General features: G+C 42.5%; 2 protein-coding genes across 4 annotated transcripts in view; one reads left to right on the forward strand and one right to left on the reverse strand.

Moving 5' to 3' along the window:
* ULK4 (unc-51 like kinase 4) overlaps positions 1-3,459 on the forward strand; it is a 207,841-nt gene extending 204,382 nt beyond the window's left edge. Inside the window, exons 35-37 of one of the 2 annotated variants that reach the window (XM_041466458.1) lie at positions 80-168; positions 1,397-1,453; positions 3,099-3,459. In XM_041466458.1, the coding sequence (XP_041322392.1) occupies positions 80-168; positions 1,397-1,453; positions 3,099-3,183 (231 nt within the window). In that variant the 3' untranslated portion in view covers positions 3,184-3,459. The remainder of the gene's footprint in view (positions 1-79; positions 169-1,396; positions 1,454-3,098) is intronic. The other variant, XM_041466459.1, reaches the window with a different exon arrangement.
* Positions 3,460-4,991: 1,532 nt separating this feature from the next.
* On the reverse strand, positions 4,992-21,455 carry CTNNB1 (catenin beta 1). 2 transcript variants are annotated; one of them, XM_041466225.1, is made up of 15 exons: positions 21,410-21,455; positions 13,216-13,276; positions 12,720-12,947; positions 12,327-12,580; positions 11,998-12,236; positions 11,712-11,913; positions 11,231-11,375; positions 10,654-10,757; positions 10,230-10,568; positions 9,811-9,969; positions 8,778-8,897; positions 8,488-8,638; positions 8,277-8,398; positions 7,034-7,094; positions 4,992-5,765 (listed from the first exon to the last, which is right to left on the reverse strand). In XM_041466225.1, exons 2-15 carry the CDS (start codon positions 13,226-13,228, stop codon positions 5,749-5,751), a joined length of 2,154 nt encoding a protein of 717 aa, XP_041322159.1. In that variant the 5' UTR covers positions 13,229-13,276; positions 21,410-21,455; the 3' UTR covers positions 4,992-5,748. The 2 variants fall into 2 exon arrangements, with proteins under 2 accessions (XP_041322159.1, XP_041322158.1); XM_041466224.1 differs by lacking the exon at positions 4,992-5,765 and adding an exon at positions 6,061-6,280.
* Between the last annotated feature and the right edge of the window lie 2,753 nt (positions 21,456-24,208).

Genomic DNA, 24,208 nt, shown 5'->3' on the forward strand with positions numbered 1-24,208 from the left:
CTTCTCTCTTATCCCACAAAAATGACAGAGAAGAATCTTTTGCTAAGCCTTTGGTAAAGGTCCTTTCTTTTTGTTCCAGATAACTTCAAACAAGAAGCACTTGGAGAGCCTGAAGAATGATGGCGATGCTCTTATCCAGGCTCTAGAGAGCCTGGTCCAAACTGCCAGGTGAGTTCCCTCAGGCTTTCAGGAATTTCCAGGGCTGGGAGTGCTTGCCTCCTCTTTTGTCTGCATCGGTCTTCTGTAATTCTGTGCAGTAAGAGCTTCTCAGGTTTCTGTCCCTGATCCCCCTCCCTGCACTGCTCTCCTCCAAAGTCCTCTCTGTCAGAGCCTGCGGCATGCTTTGATCCCCAGCTGCTGCACAATCCAGCTCCGTGCGTGTGTCGATTCTGTGGATTTTTTTTTTTCTTAATTTATTATTTTATTCCAAACCTTGGTCCCTCTGTCAGGGGTTCTTGGCAGAGTGGGCTGCATGCACAATGTAACGTTTGTGCCCCATGTTAAGGTAGCTGTGGTTGATGCCCTTGAAATCTGATTCCTTTCAAATGTTCGGCTGAAGAACAGAACTGCTTTTGTTTAAGAATGCCTGTAGCTTCTGCAGAAGGCACGAGACTTAGGGGAATGCCATGGCCTTCTCTGCAAGAACAGAGGTGCTAGTCCTAACAAATTGGCCAAAGCTTAGCTCATCTCCCATAGACTTTTCCTTATCTGATCCCCCTTGGATATATGAATGAATTAATCAATGGCTGTTCTCTGCCTCTCAAAACAAATTTTGTGCTTCTGCTGTGGGCTGTTGGGCTTCATTTCACTCCTGGTGAACTGAAATTCATAGAGAAATTGTATTTCCAAGGTCAGTTTTTGAAACACTAGGATAATCTTTACAGTGCTCTTTGCCTCCCAAATGCAGGCTTTTGGGAAAACTGGCTCCTCAGCATTAAGGCAGCATGTACCGTGTGTTAGAAGGAAGGGGGGATGTGGGCAGACATGGAGAGGAAATGCTGGGATGTGGCAAGTGCAAGAGATGCACACCAAGGACCAGCCAAACCTGTAGAGAGCAGTCAGCATCCTGCTTGCACACTCAGCTGCTGACTCACAGGGTTTTGTATGACACATTAAATTATCTCACTAAAATAAAATGTCAGCTCTCCCCAAGGGAGACACAGGCACCACCACTGAAAATGAGATTGGGGGCACACAGGGTTTTCCTCTGTTAGAAATAACTTTCACTTTGTTTGTAGCATTTCAGCATTAGATGCACCAGACAGTCCAGTCATTGTCTTTGAGTTCTGCTTTTCTGACTTCCTCAGTAGCTTGCTACAGTCTGTATGTCTCTGTATGCAGAAAAACACATGCTACAGAGCCCAAATCAAGAGCATTCACCCTATTTTAACACAAGATGCTCAGCAGATCAAATTCCAGATGATGCCATTGAGGACTGTTGTGATACAGTAAGGTGAGCCAGGTCCCTCTGCTGTGCCAAGCTTCTGCACTGTAACAGCAATAAGAGAGCCCCTGAGAGCTCATGGATTTTCATTTCCCCTCCTCCCCTTCTTTAGGGAACACATGTCCCTATCCATTTGCCTCCAGAGGAGGCTGAGAGGGACTGAGCCTGCTTCTTGGGGCAGTAATGGACTCAGACGTGCATAAATTGGCAACAGATAGGCAGAGGAAGCCTGGAGTTAGGAAGCTTTATCAGACTTAGCTGAATGGACATTTATTTATGAAAGCAGTAGATATTCTGCCTTCTCCTCACATTTCCTTATGTGGCATTTTTCCCAAAAAATTCCTTGTGACCTGATAAACTTGGTCTCCTCACATGTGCTTTGAACCTTTTTAAGGAGCCTCTCTGTATCTCCTGCAGAACTGGAAATATTTTAGAAGCAGCTACAGCCGAGATCCTGGATCTAAGCCATCCTCGGGGTAGTCTAAACTCCCAGGCCCTTCCACACACATATTACCACTGGTTTGAGTTGCTTGAGGAATGTTTTTGCTTTGCTCATTTCTTACAGACAGGTTTCTAATCTCTCCCTCTTCCTGTGTGTCAGAAGGGAAGTGTGTCCAGCCAAGCAGTCGAGTGCTAAGAGAAGGGCGCTGGTTGGATGGAAAGCTGCTTTCAGTGCTCCCCTGCTGCCCTGTAGCAGCCATGGATTGTCAAACTCTCTCTCAGTGATGCTTCCTGAGCTGATTGGAACAGGCAGTTCTAAGAATGACATGACCAACCCATTTTGCTTAGTAACAACCTGGAATCAAATCCATGCTTTAAAATGTGGGATCATGTACATTTATTTTTCAGTAAAGGCAGTTGCTAAGATTAATTTGTTTCAGATAACTGATTTAAACTGCTGCTTATTACAACATTGGCTTAAGTAATGTGAACCGATCATTTGAATTTTCTGGTTAGCTCTGTGTTCCCAAAGTGTGGCGTACTGGTAGATATTGTCATTAGCAGCAGTAAAGGAAGTTGCAGATTGGTCTGCTGATGTCCTTTCTAAGCTATAGATGAGGGATGGCGGTCCATAAAAAACTAAAAAGACTTGGTTCTGTAGACTAGGAATAATATGTTAGAGCCTCTGTTCCAATGCTGGGAAAAAAGTGTTTCCAGAAGAAAAAAATTAGGCAAAATCTATATAATAAAACCTTAGGTGAGGAAGCAAGGGGCCCCAGTGCAGCAGTGTGGTTGGAGGGGCAGTCGATCCTCCTTGCAGGAGGTGGGCAACACCTGGAGTGGACGTGCCTGCCTGTGCAGAGCAGCGCTGCAGGCAGAGGGCTCTGTGTGTGTGAAAATACACCTTTCTGCCAAGCTGCAAGTGTGCATGTGAGGAGTCACAGGGTGTATGATAAAGTCTGCCTTTTTTCACAGAGGAGGTTGAGTGAGCTAGCAGGTACTGGGAGTTTGAGCTGAGATTCATTTCTACTCAAGATTTGCTACAGGGCCGAACCACTGGTTAAATGTTACTGCTTAACAGAAAAGCAGGGTAGAGAGTGCAGTTAATGGCTACTCAGAATTTTCTAGCATAAATAAAGGCAAATGTGGAATTTTAAGAAAACATTTTTTTCTCTGAGGACATCTAATAAATGTTACTGTTTTTAATTTCTAGCTCTCATGTTGACACTGCTGTAGCCTCCTTGGCATTTGAAATTCTGAGAGCGGTGGGACATGAAAATATCAAGACTCCCAAGTGAACAATTTTTGACCAGCCTTCTGAAATGTGCAGGTTGTGTACCCTGCTCAGCACCTTGGTCCTGCAGGAACATCTTCACATGAGCTGAGCATTTAGCAATCTGAGCTGCAGCATATGCAGAATTTAGGCTCAGGAACGGAGGGAAGCTGGTTCAGGGGTGGGGAGGGGGTGGTTTGTTTTTTAAACCCCTGTAAGGATGAATTCTTGGTTACTACTTTGCTATGCTGGCTTTACATGATGTAGCTCAAGTATTTGATAGTTTAAAAGTGTAAATGAAATAAATAGTAGAGTTACTTTACAATATAAAGTGTTTCACTATTTCAAGTTAGTTAGAAATGCTCATTTATCTTGGGGACCAGGTGACTGCCTTGGCTGTTCGTCTTAAGGGGTGACCTCATGCTTGTGACTGGCACTAGAAAATACCTTTTTATCAAGACAGACAATATTGTTCACCTCAAGCAACCACTACCAACCACTGTGATCACACAGAGGCTGTGTGTGTGGTATGTAAGGATGATAGATGTTACCCAGGTTTCTACTCGCAGCCTTTTGTGTGCCCCTCCTTTGCCTAGCACTGCACAGCTTAAGCTTCATGGGTGTTGTTCTCAACTGCCAAGGCTCCTGGCTGCAGTTCTTTGAGAACAGGTGTGATGATAACCCTGGCAGTTTGTCAAACCCCCAGTAAAAGCTGATACTCTAGAAAAGGTCCTCTAGAGCTTGCAGATCTCACAGTGTGTGTAGAGTTAAATTCTTCTCCACATGTGCTGTGGTTGATGTCTGTCAGTCTGTCAGTGCACTCACCAAGCACAGTGCCTGTGACAGCTGCTGCTACACCCCTGCTCTTGGACAGCCCCGTTACCCAGAGTATGTGGATGCAAGCAAACAGCCCCAGGTAAACAGATTTCACCTTGTGTCTTAGAGGAATTGTTTTCTTGCATTACTTCAAAAACTGCTATCTTTCAGCAGGAGTTACTAGAAAGAGGGAGAAGTGCTGGCTATTATTTGGTGTAGTGTTTTACTGTAAAAGTTGAATAACCAAGTGTGGCTGAGAGCCACAACAAAGCTGAATTCCTTGTGCGAGTCCTCTCCCTCTGCAGCAGAAGGGAAAGCAGGCTGGTGTGGCTCCCTTCAGCTCTCAGTGTCTCAAGCCAGAAGCCTCTGCAGCAAAGCCTGCTCTGATCTCCTGCTGGCAAACTGCTGCATGCAGTGGATGTGCCTGGAGTGCTGCTCCCAGAGCTGGTGACAGCTGCACGATGCACACGTGCAGTCTGCGGCTGAGCCGGCAGTCTCAGAACCACTTTGTCCCCTCGCAGTCACACAGGTGCTGCCTCAAGGGAAGGGAAGCCAGTCACACACAAGTCTCGTCTTGCACAGCAGCTGAACACTGAGGACACCTGAAAAGGGCTAGGAACCAGCTGAGAGCTTGTGGGCAAAGGATCTTTCACTGTCCCTGGACAGTGCTGTCACTGCCACTGGAGTGCTGCGGGCACCTCTGAGGGGAACTGAGGCTGCTCACCCTTTGTGAAGCCCAGAGAGATGTGGGGCTGGCAGGCCTGGCACCAAGTGGAGTTGGCTCACATCTGGCTAGAGCTGCCCCATGCTAAGGACCCTGCCAAAGCAAAGCAGGGGCAGACTGGTGCCTTAGAGGACTGTAGCAGGAAACATCCAGGTTCTGAAGGGTAACTATGCCAGAGTGGGATCAAAGAGGTAAATTATTCTTGGCTCCCTCCACTAAAGTGGTTGTGCAAGTCAAGGACTATTTCTTAAGACACAAATATATTTTGTGATCTGAAATAATTTGACACAGAATGAATTAAAAGTTTACTTTAATTTTGAACCATTTTATAACTGCATTTTTCTCATGAAGCATCTGTATCACAGCAGGCTACAATAACTTTGGGATAAAAGGCAACTGGTAAACTGTCCAATACAAGGTTCCAAATAAACAGTTTTTACTGGCCCCTACCCAGACATATCCCAGATAAAGTTTTTGATCAAAAACATGAAATAGATCCACCTGCTTATTTTAAGCATATTAAAAAGGAAACTAATTGGACCATTTCTATTTGTCTAGTTTTTTATACAAAAAGGCTACACAATGTTACACTTTATTCAGAATACAGTTAGAGCGATTATGAATTAGTGTTCTACACCTTTACTCAATCCTTAAAAATTAGAAACTGCTGTAGCATATTCACTATAACTTAATACTACGAGAGACTTTAAAAAAAACTAACAACAATTACTGCAAAAAGAAAGGCTACTTCCAAAGCAAGCAAGGTCAGTACCATTACAGAGATTTAAAAAAAATAATAAATTTTTAACAAGCAAGGCTAGGGTTTGATAAATTCCATCTTGCAATTCCTTCTTGTGCATTCTTCGTTTCTTGAATCACTCCCAAAATCCATTTGTATTATTACTCCTCGACCAAAAAGGACCAGAACAAAAAGTTTACTTCAATTGTTCCCATAGGAAACTCAGCTTGGTTAGTGTGTCAGGCACTTTCTGAGATACTAGCCCACCCCTCGAGCCCTCTCAGCAACTCTACAGGCCAATCAATGCAAGTTCACTCAGATGATACAGCTGCAAAGAGAAAAAACACAGGTGTCAGTGCTCCCGAGTTGTAAATGGCTGCTGTAACACATCAAGACTGCATGAAGCCGGTGCACAAGACATTACAGTTAATTACTTCCACACTTCACGGCAGAAGTCAGTTTGGAGTGTGCTCATTGTGTGTTTCCAGAGCATTTATTCGTTATTGTGACACACTAGGACCCAGTCGAGCCAATCCCTCCCTGCCAACCGAGTCCTCAGTCCAGTCAGCTGTTTTTCATTTTTGTTTGTTTTGTTTTTAAATTCAAGGTTGGAGCTTCTTACCTAAAGGATGATTTACAGGTCAGTATCGAACCAGGCCAACTGATTACTGTCACCTGGAGGCAGCCCATCCATAAGGTCCTGGGCATGGCCAAGATCTGGCAGACCATCAACTGGGTAGTCAGCACCAGGGTGGTGGCCACCCATTTCATGTTCCATCATAGGGTCCATACCCAAGGCATCCTGACCGTATCCGCCAGAGTGGAAAGAACGGTAGCTAGGATCTAAGAAAGTTAAAGGTGGCAGAGGGAAAAAAAGCATAATGTTAACAGATGTTAGATGCATCGGAAGCTGCAAGTATCAGTGTGTGAGGAGATCGTGTAGCCATCTAATTGTTTTCTAGTTCAGCCAAGTTCAACACAATCTGGTGCCTGCCCTTAACAGCTATTCCATTGTTCGGAAAAGCCTTCCAGTAGGATTCTGCAGACAAAGCACACTGCAGTCAGAAGCACGAGCAGATTCCAGCCAAGCCATTAGTCTGCACAATCAACAGTACTAAAATTCAACAATACTGCAGCAAAACCAGGCTCCAAGACTGTAGACTCGCTTCTGAAAGACTAGTCAAAAATAGCTCAGAATCCTTAGGGATAGGCTTGTTCAAATCTATAGACACTCACAGACTAATGCATTCAATACCAGCTTTGTTGTTTTAAAGAAAAACTGCACTATTGGAATTGTCAAGTCCATTTGTAAGGAATGGAAAAGATTTCTGGAAACAACAGCTCAGCAGGAGGTGTTCCCACAGGACTCAGACAAGAGACACTGGTTTTGCATGTCCATACGGCTCCCATTTCAGTGCTGCCAGTGGTGTTGCAGAAATGGGTTATTTGAACTGGCAGTTCCCCATCTGCCTGTCAGTTTGCAATACCTTGCTGAAGAGTAAATTCACTCTTCACTCATTTGCAGTTCTCCTTTAAAACCTATGACTTGACTTGATCCAATTGAAAGTTTAGTCAAGGGGAACAGAAGACACGTACCATCTGGGCGGTATCCAAGAGGCTCTCCCTGGGCACCGATATCCAGTCCGAGATCCGCTGTCTATGTGTACACAAGGAATTACAAAACAGTTTTAACATCGGGTCTTTTGGCCAGCACCAGTAATTCTGAGTTTAAAAAGCTGTAAAGCTTCCCCAAATCCCTCTGAATAACTCCTCTGCAGTGAGCACTGCAGCACTGCTGTCAACATGAAATGCCTTTTTAGCTGAAGTATCTGCATCCAACATGTAATAGCCAGATTTAGGAATCCACAGATCACTGGAAGGAGGGTTCTGTCTGGGAGTGAAAAAGATAGGGTAGCTCTAGGAACACTCCTCAGGTACACCTGTCCCGATCCTGAAAGCCAGCAACAGAGCTTTTAAGAGTTCTGAAGGAACCTCTCCCATTTGTTCAACTACAGAAGTAACTGCCTGCCTGCATAACAATTGTCTAATTCAGTCTCAGAGAGATATTCCATTTTACCTTCCCCCCCTCCATTCTTGTGGTAGATAGAGATTTTAGGAAAACAGAAAAATAAGCACTGAAATAGTACAATTTAAAGGCTACTGCTCCTTGTGTAGTAGATACATACAAGACAAGACAAGCTAGGCTCCTGAATCTGAAGAATTTGTGGGAAGACAAAGAATGAGTAAAGCCTTCCCTGTATCCCATGCACACAGATTGACTTCCGTCTCAATTTACTGCGTAGTCCATTAAAAATGAAAAAATGCCATGTGTGATAATGAGCCTGCAAATATATTCAAGTCTGAAATCTCAGTTCTCAGGACATGTTGAATTCCCAGCCCAAGATTACTAATCCTGCATTGTTGGCTTGATAGAAGCCTCACAGGATATGTTTTGTATTTATGCTTCCCTCATATCACTCATGTTTCTATTTTTGCATTCAGAGTTCATGAGGTTTTGACAAGCAACACAGAAAAGTACGAAGTTTTTGTATACAGCCAGCTTTGCAAACTAGCAAGCATAATGAGCATTACACACTTCAGCAGCAGCAGCAGAGAACAGACTCTTCCTGTCTGCCAGGGAAAAAGCAGCTTGAAGGCTGCTTACCACAGGTTCACTGCACCTGAGCACAGAGAGTGAGTAAACAAGGTACAGCCACCACACAGCTGGGCAAAGCTGGGACTGTATCACTGATGGCATCTACGCTTCACTGGTGGAAGGAGGGAGAACACAGAAGTGAGCTCTCCCTGGGGAACTGTTAACACAGATCACAGAACTCACCTCGTTCCAAGCCATTGGCTCGGTCCGGAACAGGGAGCTTGTCAACTCAACAGAAAGTCTCTTCTTGTAGTCCTGTGGTTTGTCCTCAGACATTCGGAACAGCACTGCAGCTGCGTAGGTTGCTGCCGAAAGGAAGAGTGATTTTAGCAGAGGTCAAGACTTGTATCAACTCTTCTAACACAAATATGAAACCAGCCTTAAGTTCACTTACCAACACCCTCATTCCTAGAATGAAGCAGTTCTGTTAAAGGAGCAGTTGCACCTTCAGCTTCGATTGCTTCAGCTGCCTCCTTGTCTTGAGCCAGTTCACAAAGTACACCGGCAGCGACTCTCTGGATATTCTCGATGGGAGAGTACAACAACTGCAACCAAAACACAAGGGCTCTTTTAGCTCTTCCACTTGAAATGAGCTCTTCAGCACACCTCTATCCAGGAAGTGCAAAAGCTGTTTTATTTCTTTGCCTATTATGTATTATAGTGCTGTCTTGAGCTCTCACTTACCTGCACAAATAGTGGAATGGTATTTAGACCCCTGATTACGATTCGATTATGAACATCACGTGCAAGAATGTGCAGGGCTCCAGTGCAGCCCTCAACAATTTCTTCCATGCGCACACCCTCCTGGTTAGGGAGAGAAAAGGCATTTTTGAATTTGAGATATTGTATACTCTCTTCTTAAGTGACTATCAAAAAGCCAACCAGCAGTTCCAGCTAATCATTTAAACTCATCCCTTGCGCATTTTCCCCCTTCCCCTAAATGGTGGCCTTCAAACTTAACATCCTTGCTACAAGTCAAGCCAGTGTACCCACCCAAATTCAGTAGTGAAGCATCCCACTGGAATGCCTCAGTGGCTTTTATTGTGAACTTCCCCTCTGATAACACCATCTCTTTCTACAGCCTGGATTAGCCTGGCAGTTACTAAGCTGGGAACAGCAGTTACCAGTAGCAAAGAGGTCTCTTCTTGCCTCTGCATGAATTAACTACACTCTTGTACGAGTAGATGCTGCTTCCATTTGCTGTACTAAGCAAACCCCTCCTTTGTTAATATATTTAACAGGATAAAAAAATCCAATTGAGACTGATCTTGTCACACTGGCCTAGAAGCCAATGAGATAATTATGGAGCCTGCACAACTTCTCAGTACTTTGACAGGTCTAAGCACCCTTGCAAATATGCAATAAGCTGTGACAGCATTCCTAAAACCATTCTTCTGAGGAGGAGGAGGAGGGACTTCTGGTTTCTTGGTAGACAACTACTTGCCTTGCCAGAGTAGGCAGCACTAGAATTTCTGCGAGCTCTAACATTCAGAATTAAATGCTCAAAAGGTTATTAAATTATGAGTTTGTTTTAGCATCCTGATTTAAGAAAAATCTGAGGTCTGCCAAGACAGAGCTATCAGCACACAGATTATAATGTGAACTAGAGCAAACGAGACAACAGTTCTTTAGCCCAAGCACTGCAGGGCTGAGGTGCACTGACAAACAAGGAGTTGGAGAGAACTTTGAGAGATGCAGTGTCCGTGAGGGCACTCACCACAAACTGCTGTTGTGTCCCGCCCATGGAAGTGCGTCGCTGGGTATCCTGGTGTGCTCTAACCAGCAACTGCACTAGCCTTGGAATAGCACCTTGTTCACGCAGAGGGGCGTGGTTTGCAGGACACAGGGCCAGGTTGCGGATCAAGCCAACAGTAGCCTGCAGGTAAGGAACAGGTGGTGAATAAAAGAGCAGTAGAGGTCTGCTTGCTCTTAGTGACTTCTTTTTTTAATCAGTTCATCTCAAATGTTTAGATCTCTTAAGAGAAAACACTAAATTGCTCAACTGGAGCAACTTCTCCAGCAGACAAATTGTATCCCCAACACCATAGAAACAAAGAATTTTTCACTTTTAAAGTTACATGTTAAAGAGCAACAAGTTTTCAGTTGCAGTTCTGCCAGCTTTTAACCATTATTTACCTTGATCAAAGGCCAGTGTGAGGGTGGGTGCAACAGCTTTACCACCACTGGGAGCCCGTAATGGAGACGAACTGCATTTTGAGCCATCTCAGCTTCTTGGTGTCTGCTGGTGAGGTGACGGAGCGCACAAATCGCAGGTTCCGTGATGTCTTCCCTGTCTCCGGCCCGGAGGACTGTGCGCACCAGAGCCTCGATGCCACCAACCTGGCACACCATCATCTTGTTCTTGTAATTGTTGCAGGTAAGGTTAGAAAGGATGCCAGCGGCACAGGTCACAACATTAATATCATCTGATCCTAAAAGCTGAACTAGAGTTCCTAGAAGGCCTTCCATGCCCTCCTGTAGAAAAAGAGGGAAGAAAAAGTTAAGTCTTCTTTTTCACTATGTTGACTTTTGCTCTTGATCCCTCAGACAAGCCCTTTACCTGCTTTGTTGCAGCATCTGACAGATTTCTCAGAGTCCAGAGACAGTTCTGGACAAGACGCTGGCTTGGATCTGTGAGGTGGAGCCCCAAAGCTTGCATCCCACCTGGAAGATGGTACAGATTTGACACCATTACTCAGATTTGACACCATACTCTGATGCTCACCTTGTGAGCAGTCAGGTCCTTTTCTTCCTTGACATCTAAGTGTAAAATCTCATAAGCTTTTGGATCCTTCTTGTCAGTATCACAATATGGCTGGGGTCCTAGTCCTTCTTCACATACAGAAATAACAACCCCCTGAAATTCCCTGTGTGACACTGGGCCTTTTAAACGTGTGCATATTCTCAGGCACGCATCCTGACAACACTCAGCCATTAATAGTTAACAGCACAGTGGAGTTACTAAAAACAGCCACCCCTTTATACTTCTGTATACTAAAGGCCTCCAAAATGGGTTATGGACTTAAGGACCAACCCAAGTTCATTTTTTGATGCTGGCAGTTTCTGTCCTTGGTGGAATGAACTGATCCTAAAGCACTATGTAGATTTTTAAGTTAGAATGAGTACAATGTACTTACCAGCCTCAACAATAGCGGGTTTGTTGCTGGAGCAGACTGACAACACCTTCAGCACCCTACTTGTGGTCCACAACAGTTTCTCGTAAGTATAGGTCCTCATTATGTTTACTAAAGCCTGGGGTCCGCCACTTGCCAGAATGATCAGCTGAAAGACAGCAAAAATAATATTTGTCTGTCACTTCCTACACATGTCAGCAGGTAGTAAACGTTGCTAGCTTACACCCTTCATGGTTACAGTTCCCTAAAAAAAAATTCCCATCTGCTTATGTGGACTGTAAATTTTATAGTCTCACTATAAGCACAGCAGCATTTCTGCAAGACAGTTCCTGTATCCCTCCCCTCTTGCAAGGTCAGGAATGACTGGCAAAAGCCAGTGGCATGTGGCTGAAGATTCAGAGTCAGGAGGTCAGTACAAAAGAACTGTCAGGCCACTCATCACAAGCTTGCTCATTTTAACTACTTCAGCACCAGAGGCACCTACCTTACTTTCCTGATTGCCATATGCTAAAATCTGAAGGCAGTCTGTTGTGATGGCCAAGAATTTGACGTTTGTCTTGTTGAGCAAGGCCACCATTTTCTGCAGCCCACCAGCGAGACGGACAGCCATCTTGGCTCCTTCCTGATGTAACAGGAGATTGTGAAGAGTTGTAATGGCATAGAACAGCACAGAGTCCACTGGGGACCTAAAGAAGGGAAAATCCTCATGAGTACCTGCTCCTAGCGGACCCAACTGCAAAACACAAGTACTGCCTCAGTGGCGCACGTACCCCAGCATTTTAACCAAAGCAGGGATGCCTCCTGATTTGAAGATTGCCAACAAGCCTTCACGGTGATGTGAGAGGTTGTGTAGTGTCCCTGCAGTACACCGGGCTGTCTCCACGTCGTTTGTGTTTTGCATGGTACGTACGATGGCAGACACCATCTGAGGAGATCTCATAATGGCATGGCGAGACGCTTCCTTTTTGGACAGCTGATGAACCATAACTGCAGCCTTGTTCACCACCACCTACCACAAGTGTTTGAATAAAGCTGTTAGTTTTAAGGTCATTGAAGGTGCCCCAAAAGCAAGCTTTACCCAGACAAAGAAAATACTTACCTGGTCCTCATCATTCAACAGTTTGGTCAGTTCTGGGATTGCACGAGTTGCAAGTTCAGCATCATCTTGGTAGTTTATCAAATTAACAACAGCATGTTTTAACATCTGGGATGGCTCAGCCAGGCGTTGCACGTTAGTTGGATGAGCTGCATCAAACTGCGTGGATGGGATCTGCATTCCTTCATCCAGGGTTTCAGGGAACATAGCTGCACGCACCCTCTGAGCTCTAGTCATTGCATACTGGCCATCAATATCTGAAAAGAAGGAAAGTCATAGTAATCTCAAACTAGGGATAAAAAGCTTGTCATCCAGATTGGCAGTAACTGAGTAGTTAGTCTTCTGTATTATTAAACTGCTTGTCCAAGCAAACTGGTGTAATAGAAAAGGCCTTACCCGCAACTTGCTCCTGGGTGAAGGACTGAGAGAAGCCCTGTTCCCACTCATACAGCACTTGTGTTGTGTCCACATCTTCTTCTTCAGGATTTCCCTTGCCACTCAAGGAGGGAGCAGTTGTTGTGGCACCAGAATGGATACCAGAGTCCAGATATGATTGCTGCTGCCAATGACTGACTGCTGCTTTTCTGTCTGGCTCCATTGCCATATCCAGCTCCATCAAGTCAGCTGTAAGAAATCATTGGTGAACAATTAATTTTAGTTCAATTACTCCAGCATGTATTAATCCTACAAGAGATGACAGAGATTTTAAATTAAAATAAGCTGTTATAAATAACTTCCTCAACCCAGCACTGCAAGTAAGCAGCAACTTTAAACTGAAGCTTTATGTTGAACCAATGCACACATGTAAACCTAAGTGATTATGAAAAGTTAAAAAGAGAGGGGTAAGGAGTCTTCTAAATTCTTGTAACAGAAACTGTAATGCATTATGTACCTTGAGTTGCCATGTTCCTTGTTATGCTCTCAAAACTCTTTCTTGCACCCTTTCAGAGATTCTAAAAAAGAGCAAGGTTAGAACTTATTATACACTAATCAGAACTAGTAAGACAGGATTTCACATCAGAACACTGGAACTGCAAACTAAGACTTGGCACATCTTGCCATTTCATTACTACAGTGAATATACTCAAATGCTAATTAGCAAACCCCCATGGACAGACATGCAAAAGAACACAATGTACCACCCAGACTTCTTCTGTCAGGTTATGTGTTAGATATTCTCTCAGAGCTGCAAGAGAACAAGAACTGAAGACTGACCATCATAGAGCTATTTTTCACTCCTCTACCTTTGCATAAGATGAAGTCCGGACATTAAATTCCAGAGGTTGGAAATGCCACAAAGACAATGCCTAAATGTCACACTTCCTCATTTCCCTCAAAGATAAACTACTTAGAAGATACTAGAAAAACTGTCTGATACAGGGCTACAACATGAATTTTCATGGGGAAAGCTTAAATGACCATGTAAGGCACAAAGACTACCTAAAGAGTTATAACTGCACCTCCTCCTTTATTCCCTCCCTGTGCCATAATAAAGGCTTCTTCCTACAAAAAACTCTTCCTTGAAGTTAAAACTAAAAGTTGAAACAGCGTTATTAAAAAAAAAAAAACCCAAAAAACCTGTCCTTCAGTTGAGCACACATTGAGTCCCCAAACTCACTTTTATTGTTTGCCCAGAAAACCAAGGTAAGTGGGGGCAAGGAGGCTGAAATATGATCAAATGCCCTATATAAATTTTCACTATGAACCTCCATTTGTTATCACCAAGCAGTTTGGAAGTATTTGTACCATAAATCTGTACCTGTCTCTTCACTAACCCAGAAAGAGAAATTCGAGGCTAGCACAGCTGTAGCTCCACAACAGGTCACTTTTAATTAATTTGCTCCCCTTCCCCCCACAGTCCCACACTGTTTCCAGCACAGACACAGAGCTGGTGACAGCCTGTTCTGGGAGCCAGCCAAGCAGAGACATTTGTAGTGGGAGCTTGTGCAGGGAGCAAAACCATCTCTTGCAGCAATCAGCTTTCACTGTGCTGTTCTGTTAGGTGTTAGAGCTGTGCTGATCCAAACATTCCTGCACAATGAAGTAAAGGCAGTACACTAATCCCTGAAAGGACAGGTCTGCAGTGCTGTGTCAGGAGAACAAAGTCCACCTGAGTTTGCAGGATTTGTGAAAGACAGATTTCCCAGTTTGTGAGTTTCCTTCAGGAGCACCTTTCTGAAAATCGTAATTAAACCGAGGGCAGGCCTGCAGTTTTAAAAGTCTCACTGGATAGGTGGGACAAACTTATATTTCACTGACTCTGAGCCAGCTGCAGGATACTCCAACAGCTCCTGAGCAATCTTGTTGCTGGGCTGTACAAATGCCAGTGCTGTTTGTCCTGACTGCACTCCCACAACTTTTGGCAGCAACCCTTCCCTAGCTCTTTTAAAATGGGCAGTAGATCTGCATCTGCAGCAGATAAACAGCATTAAGCTGATATAAGACATTACAAAACATACAATAAGCATCCTGCTGTGCAGCTGGAAACTCTAAAGTGGTCCTTCTCCACAGCCTGGAAGAGACTGGCCAACTCAGAATCTGCTCTTGACAATGCGCACGGAGGATGTGCTGAAAATACAGACACTTTTTCCAGGCCCTTATCCATGGATTCTTCCAACATGCTGTTAGGAGTTTGAGAGTAGTAGTGGCAAGGGGAAAGAAAAACTTAAGTCAGTTCACCATTGATTAAAAAATTCTAACGAGTAGCTAAGTTGAGCAAGTGCCTATACAAAAGCTTGATAGCTCTTTGCAGGTCTTCTGCATTACTTTGTGAGTACCATTAACACCTTCCAAACAGAAAGGGAGTAGCAGTAACAGTAAAATTTGTATCTTTGCTCCCTGTAGTCCTCACTCTAAGTCAGATGTGACACTTCCAATAAAAAAATTTGGCATGTTCTAGCTGCTATATGAAATTTTCAATATGCTTAGCACAAAAAAGATTTATTTTTACCAAAAACTTTCCCATCTCCTCCCATCAGGACCATGCTAGCTAAAAAAGGATCACCAAACTGCTTTTCAAGTTGACTGTTTCATCTACCACTGTGTTACGAGCAGTGACTATGCTTTGAGACATTTACTACTACCTGAGATTTCCATACACAATAAGGGGCTTGGGAAGAACATTTATAATTTTCTCCACTGCTGAATTCTGCATCAATGAAGGCAACTGGCCTATAGCACCTGCACTCTGGAATTACTGTTTCAATTTCAGCAGCCTGAAGAGATCAGAAGAGCAGGTCTACCATTAGGTAAAATGGAACAGACCAGAGCAGCCACTGAACACCAGCATTCTTCCAAAACAACACTTAAGAACATCTACAAAACAGCAATGAAGAATACTAAGTGTTCAGAAATGCATTACCAGTGACATTCAGTCTTTGGAATGCTGACCCTTGATCAGCCTGCTAGCTGCATCTGCAAGTTCCAACATTCTGATCTGCATTTCACACACCTGTAGCCCCCCAGCAATTTCTGGTAGTTTTTAAAAATTATTTAGATAGGGAATTGGGTTTAATCCTAGAAGTTCAAACTGCCAAACAAAAGTAGATAGGGTTTGGTTTTAGTTTTTCTGCACTTAAACATTCTCTCATCTTTTCCTTCACATTCTTTTGAAGTTTCAAAAAGGGGTAAACTGAGTCCAGGCAAGCTGCTGACTTTGTTTTCCTGTCTGCCACTCTCAAGGTTAACCAACACATTTGCAAAGGGAGCAACACCACCAGGCTGATAAGCAGTTCCATCCCCACCCCTGCCACTTTTTAAATCAAGTCAAAGTCTGCAAGTCTGCCATAAATCCTTTGTTTGAGAGCAGTATGGTACTAAAACTTGCACAAGAAACCCAGACTGATCCATCCAAACACCAAGAATTGTTGCACACAAACACCCCTCCTGACCATGTTATCCTGTTCTTTGTCTCTGTCTCACCTGGGCCAGGCCAAGCACCTTTAAACTACCCACCAGTTCTGAATGACACATTTGCTTCCACAGAACAAGCTGATCATCTTCTGACAGTCACAGCAGTTAAAAATGTGTATCATCTACACACAAAGGAAGAGAAGCACCTGTGTTGAAAAATAGCTTTTCTCCAAGCGCTCTGAAGTCCTTGCAACCATTCCCAAGGCATTACTGAAAGCATCCTGTGGTTCTGATTTTATAACTGGTCTTAGCTGATTGCCAATCATGTTACCTGTGTATCTGCTTTACAAAAATCCATAGCCAAAATATACAGGCAACAGCAGCTCCACAGTAACTCTCTGGTAACACCGGAGAGCACTCATTTCTATGACCCCTTGTATTTCAGTTCTTAATGTAATGTAGCAGAGGCTTCCTAATTAACCTTAGTTTTCAAGTTGGGAATTTGAAAAATACATCCAATTAAGGAATTAAACAACAAATCAAAACAAAACAACCGTTTTTAATCTTTCCCTGGAAGTTGTTAGCCTGTTTTCTAGAAAACAAAATATCGGGGAGGAAGAATTATTCAAGCAAGACAATACTGACAGTGGAAATATCAGGAAAAAAGCTTTCATGGTATAAAGGCACTTTAGGCAGGAGTGGCTGAACTGTCTCTAAGCAATTTTTGATCTAACCTAAGCCCCAGATACACTCTTGCAACAGACAGACCTACTTCTCCTGATCTTTCTCCTATGAAGACATGATTCAAACTGTTGTAAATGTCTTATTATTCCTTATCCAAATGTGGAAAAAGTTCTCTCCTCCCATATCCACCCACAGGCTCTAAAGAAAACTGAGAATTTTTATCTGGCTGTATTGAGCTCTGGTAAAAGTACCTTTGTAGGTAATTTTAGAGGTCCTTCATGTACCAGATGCTTCAGTAAGACTGATAAGAATTCCTGGAAGGACTGTTTTGGTGTTGTGTTGGTAGGAATGACAGTTGGAGTTTACAATTTTTTGAAAAAATAAAAAAGAACAGAAGATACTTTATTTGAAAACAGGTACAGAATGTGCTTGAATTTCACTCTGAAGATTGCATTTTTAAAAGATTTCTTTTTCTTGTACAAAGATACCACAGAGGATTACAAACAACGGTTTTCCTGGAATGTATTTCCATATCCAGTAAACAAATACTGAAGAGCATTCCCACATTCTCTCTCCAATAGTAGCATTTGCAGTCCTCAGCCACCTTGTCCCCTCTAAAAGAAACAGTCACATACAGTGAGTGTAGATTATTTTGAAGTTAGTTATATGCAAGTATTAGAAGGCCTCGACTATTGGGAAATTGGTCACCCACCAATACTGACTTTTGCACACCAGTGCTTTAAGGATTTGTATGGACAAAAGCTACTATGAAACTCACTGCAAAGTGGCTCTTGAATAATGGTTATGGGCTGTAAATTATCACATTAAACAAAGCAATGCATCACTTGGATATTTTTAGAGACAGAAAAATTAAGGTTTACCTTATTATCAGTACTAGGAACAGGAGTATAAAACATCATGTATTTTATATTAATGTCAGGCTACCTTCTGCTTTTAACAGGATAATTTTTAATACTATGTAAAAATGTCTTCAGGTGGCTTATGATAAAACATCTTAACCTACTGGAAGAAACTTATGACAGTATGTAATATCAAAAAGAAACAAGTCAAACCATGCAGTCTTTTTCCTCTAACAGGGAAAAAAACTATAGGCTTTCACAGCTTTAAAACTTTTCTACTTTTTTTTTTGGGTTACATGGTAGAAACATTCATCTATAGCCTTCACTACTAAGAAATGCCATGGCAAGAGATGAAGCAGTATTACTACATTTAAGTGTTGTGCCAAGATGCAGCAACTTGAACTATTTCAGAAGTTCCACTGAAAACTAAGAGCTGCCAGTAATCTTGACCTGAATGCCATGGCATGTGCCCACACTGAAATCCATCTTACTGATCCTAGACTGCAGCTGAACAAACTGAATTAACTATACCTTGTGGCAAACTGCTCTGGTTGTTCCTCCAAGGAATACTTGTTAGTTAGCATCATTCCCTCCAACCACTAAGCTATTCTTGCTTAGTGAAGTATTTCTCCTCTTTGCAGTGATAAACTCGGTATCCTGTGTAATCCATCCAGCTCAAATTTATCCAAGGAGGAACACTTCAGACAACACATTCTACTGATGCCTGCAGAAAGTTAGAAGACACCTTGCAAACAGCAATACATTCTATCTTAGATTTAGCTAATCATATCATAAATTAGACTCTGAACCCAGAACATGCAATAGTGTTAAAATGGTCTTTAAATTCTTATTATTAAAACTGAAAGTCTAAGGTTTGTTGTTCCTAACAAACTTCAGGAAATTAAGAAATTTGAATATCTGCTTTAGTGACCTCAGTGGTTAAACAGTTCCAATTTCTCAGCCTTCAGCATCCTTAAGACATGCTGGAAGAGGCAACAAACTAGCTCAGATAATTCACAGATTTAAAGTAGGAGAGGGGTGCAGATCTACCAACGCTCACTGCAAGTCACCTCTATTTCAGCCACTCTTCTTTGCTGCTTCATTTCCAATTCATTATTTCCTTTTTCCTTCAGGCATCCCAGATTGCTATTACATCAACTGTCCTGGCTTCTCAGCCTTTGTCTTCGGCCTTAGAAATTATCTAAAAATTCCTTTCTCTAACAAAGGCAGAAAAACCTCTCTACACTAGCTTTTGTAAGGGTTGGGGTTTTTTTAAATAAGAGTTCACTTCATGCCACACACAAAATAACTGAAAATAGAGAGGCAACACATTAAGTTAGCAATCTAAGACCAAGAGTACAGTTTCTATTTATATGCCCATTGGCTAAAGCAAAACACATGTAAATGTTTCCTTCTTGCTAGACTTCTCCAAGTTGATTACAACTGCTTAATGGAACTGAAATGCAGGCAGTCTGGTAGCCTTGACTAGACTTAAACACTGGGTTAGCTGTATTTAAAAAAAGAACATGTTCCTCAAAAAATGTCTAGTGAGGGAAAGACTTAGGTTACAAGTTCCAAAAAACTCAAGGCTTGTTTTGGAGTCAATACAGTCTTAAGAAAATGTGACAGAGGAGGGAAAGGGGTCACAAGAACTTTACAACAGCTGTAAAGTTCCAGTCTGCCAGACTTCACCTCTGGAGCACTACAGAGTGCTCTGATATGACAGGACACTCACCTGCTTTACCTTTCCCTTCCTCCTGAAAGAGAAAGCAGTAAAAGCACTAGTAAAGAATCATACCTCCTACCTAGCTTGCAGTGTTCAACAACTCCTAAGTTTCAAGTGCACTTGAGACTACAATGTATGCACAGCAAGAGCCACATTTTGTTTTGCTCACTTCAAGTACAGAAAGCCACCCAGAATATGGGTAGTTTTAACCAACAGCTGAAGAGTAACTTTGCATGGACTGACAGTTCAGGTTAACAAAAGGTATCAGAAGTGGAGGTCAGAGATTTCATGGGCAGATGGGTCTCTTCCAGCTGTGGCCCTGTCTGTGCTGTGCTCTGAGCAACTAACACAGCATGAAGGCACTAACAGCTTGTGCAATTCATCAGGGTCTTCACAGGCACTAAGGTTTAAGTACCCTTTTAAAAACAACCCATTAGAATTCTCAATAAAGCAAGAGCTAGCAGTGGTCTGAGAGCCACTGTCAGCCAACAAATACCTCAGATAACTAAAGTACAAAATGATGAGAACTTGGAAGAGAATTCAGAACAAGCACATCAGGAAAGTTACTAAAAAAGAAATAAAAGTTCATCCTGGCACCAATCTGCACTACCATTCCAGAAGATGAACTCTGAAACTGTGGAACCTGCTAGGAAGCCTCTCCAAACATGAAGCTGGCAATATCATGTAAGCGTTTTCCTTTTGAAAGAAAGGAGATGCACAGTACTTCACACTTGAGGACCAACATTCTAGAGAAACTTTGGTAGAAATACAGACTGATGGGACACACGGCTATGTCTAAATGGACTTGGTAGAAGTTACCTACCACCATAATTTCTGATCAGCAGTGCCCTACATAATTTTGCTTGATGCTGGCCAGAGGCACACAGCTGGGCATCCTATGCAATGTAAAGAAAGCACCTCTTCACACAGTCACATACTCTCAATTAAAGTCATACTGCAGCGGTTGAAATTTCACAGCACTGGATCTTGTCACTTCAGAAATTAAGTGTTTGGATCCACAGCACAGTTATTTTGCCCTTTATCTAGAAAATATTCAGGAGTTACAAGAGGTCTGTCAACCCAATCCTTTACATTCAAAATCACGGGCAACTATACCAGCAGCTTCTAACAGGGTCTGCAAACAAAACACTCTGTCCTAGGTGTTTTTTTGTCCTTTCTAGAAACTTCTAGTTGCTTCTAAGAGCTATAAGCAGCAGCTGCATTCAAGTTGACAAATCATCAGGTCATGCTTGAAAGTAATAGTTTAAGAGAGCTTTTCTTCAGCAAGTATACCACAGCACTAGCAAAAACTTTCACTTTATTAGTTGGCAAAACAGACCTCAAGCACCTAAGTATCTTCCTGACTGTCCAAGATGGGAGCTGATCATTATCTTAAATGTTATGATGTGAAAACTGCTTCAAATACAACTCTGGTGTTACACATCCAACTTGAGAATGAAAGTAATGAACTTCCTCACATAATGTACATATCAGACCCCTGACAGCAGTTTGTAGCTCAGTATTAGAGGACTGGTATGACAGTTTCAAGTTTATAAACTTGCATTAAGTCATAACAAGATTATCAACCCAAATACTCTCATGTCTTAATTATTTTGACCAACTAAGTACCAGCACCACAAACAAATAACCTCAAAACAGTTACTAATCACTTCTGTTCATCAATGGATTTGAGATCTTTGGGTCACTGGCACACACTTCCACTAGGACTTTGTGCAGCATTCACCAAGTTTGAGTATCCTCATGGCTGGTCAAAACATTGAGAGGAGTTTTATTATCACAGCCTGAAGAGCTCCCATCTTTTATTTGCAAGACACAGCTATGTACATTATGCATACTCCCATCTTCCTCGGTTAGGGATGAGCCAGTGTTTCTATCCAAGGTTAGTCTGCCAGCAGGACTCAAGTAATAAACATGCAGTGGTTTACAGCTTTTGGTCCACGTACCCGTACTTATCACTGAGTAAGGTGACTGTAGTAGAGAGCTGGCAGTAGACCGAATCAAAATTCATTCTTTAATCTAGCCACAGACAAAAAAAAAAAAAAAGTTGCCATTGTGATCATTTAGAGGCAACATATGATAATTCAGACAAGTATTATACCACATTTCTTTTAACACTCAAAGTTCAGGGACAAAACCACTGCCAGCCCTCAAGTTTCCCTGCCCACATGGTTTTGTGTATCAAGAAGACAATGGTTCTGCAGGCATTTAACACAATCATGTGCTTCACTCACAACAGACACTGTTACAGAAATACCTTTCTGGCCTGTTTGTGCATAACTTGAAACACTCACTTCCATACCTACATGGGAACAACCTAGCAAACATTCTCTTCCAAACGAGGAAGTATCTACCCATAATCCAGCTTCCTCTTAGACTGCAACCACAGTCAGCCCTGAACTTGGATGTTAAACATTAATCTCTACAGTTTAAAAAACCAGAGTGATTAGTCATAATCACACTGACAAAGTACTTATGAATCTGAAAGTGGCTGTCTTTGCTCGTCTGTCAGAATAACTCTATATTTACAATAAAGCACACCAACACTCCAAAGGACTGTTTAAACAACAAACATGCTAATGAAGTCTGACACTAAAAGATGTTTCTTCAACTCACTCATAATTAAGGCAAACTGATAAAGGAGCTGCATTTAGCAGCACCTTTAGGATGTTAAGATTTCTGGCCACTGGAGGGCACCTGAATTGTTGCCAGGACAATACAGAACTACTTGCTACAGTTGCTACAGAGTTGGCAAACTTCTCCAATTTATACAAGTCTATTTAGTGCAGTAAGTCAGCCCAGAAATGCTGGTTCCAGCAAATACATGTACAGTGCACACTGTGCATTTGCCAACACCAGCAAAATCCAGCTACCTCATACTGGTTATTAAATGCAGCAACACAGAATATGAGATTAACTCTTTCACCCTTCTACGTCAGTCCTCAAACAAGGCTCCAGAGCTAATTTAGTATTAAGTAACAGAGCAAGCACTTCACTTCTGCAATACCGATCCAGCCAATGTACATTGTTTCCTAGAGTCACCTTGGAACATGAACAAAAAGTTCTGCTGTAAAGTAATGTGTGCACCCAAACTTCCCAAGGCAACGAAAGCACAGGATGAATTTGCTTTCACATCAGAGTAAATAGACTCAGGAGGTCAGGTATGTTTCACCTGCTCACCTCATCTACTTGGTGTTCCACACAGACAAAAATGCCAGAATTAGATTTCCATTAGTTCTCTCCCTTGCACTTGAAGTTACCTGTCAGTGAAAAAAGAAAAGCACAAAACCCCAAAAACTGAAACAACTTTTCTGACTTTCTTCTCATAAGAGGCAGCACAGGCTACACAGTACCAGCACAGTTTAACACATTACCCTCCCGGGCTAAAGCCTGATCACGGACTACAGCAAGTTCTACCTTGGAATCAAGTGCCAGAAATGGACAGAAAGAGTTAACCACTGTCAGGCTGCCTTATGTTGGCAAGTCTAGCCAATTCAATTGGTGGTAACTGGAAAATCAGAAATATTGCCCTTCCAGGAAAATAATTTTATCTCAAGAGACAAGAAGAATCACACACAATACTTACTGCCAAGTTTACCATTTCTAGGCTCCCACCCAGTCAGCCAGCAAAAGGCACTGGCTCAGAGTTTGCAAGTGCACATTCTGAGGACACAGGAGCAAGTCACAGCTGCCTGCACAGTTTCTCACAGGTTTTATCACGCTTTGTGAAGTATGATGTTCAAGATAAGTAAGGTCAGTCCTGATTTTCCTGCCATGGTATGCAGGCTACCACAGTCACAGAACAAGTTTTGCTGCAGGCAAGTGCATGATAACCACAACCCCAGCATTACCAGTTCAACTATGAATTAAAGAAGTGATTTTGATTACTGCTGTATTTGCACACTAGTCTGCCTATTAGACAATACTCTGCAGAAACATCCTTATCCAGGAGTTTCAGACAGCACATCCAGACTTCAGATGAGACAGAAGCCACCAGCTTCTGTCATATTTCCAGCCATATTTCTGGCTCAATTCTTTCCACTTCCCTTTCCACCACTGAAAACACTGCAAAATCAGAACACCACTAGTACTAACCTCTTGCCTTAACATCCCCAAAAGCTCAAGTCTAACTCTTCAGAACACGGTATTTCAGGATGCTAATTCAGATGTAGAGTCACTATAAATGGACAGATGTTTCAGAAAAAAATCATTATGTCTAAAGGGCAACCAGGTTTCACAGCCAAGGTTTGGTAAGCCACTTACTGACACACCAGTCAGAGCAAAATGCTGGTGTCCAGAGTAGACATACACCACGCAAAGAGCCCACTCTATTTATAGCTTAGGCAAGAAAAAGGAAGCTTGGGTTGATAAGGCTGTAACACAGCATCTGAAGAACTGATTTTTCCAATCAAGCTTCACTTTGTATTAAATCCTTACTCCTAGAAGCTATCGTGCACGGCACTGTCCTTTCCAACATGGTGTTTTTACTTATTTCTCTCCTAGACCTTGTGAAATGATCAGCCATACAGACCAAAGTGAACATTCCCCTGGATATCAGTTCACACCTAAATAAAAATATCTAAACTAACAAATGAGCAAATATAACATTTCTTTAGAACAATCCCAGAACAATGAGACACTCAGTGTTAATTTTGAACTGTACAGCTGAATTTAGAGAGCCTCAAACTCTTGCCTGAATACCTAAGCAGCCTCATTTGCAACAGTACCAGCCATTAGACAAACGA

The sequence above is a fragment of the Pyrgilauda ruficollis genome, unplaced genomic scaffold (genome assembly GCF_017590135.1).
Source record: "Pyrgilauda ruficollis isolate IOZ18807 unplaced genomic scaffold, ASM1759013v1 scaffold2, whole genome shotgun sequence".
NCBI classification, from domain to species: domain Eukaryota; kingdom Metazoa; phylum Chordata; class Aves; order Passeriformes; family Passeridae; genus Pyrgilauda; species Pyrgilauda ruficollis.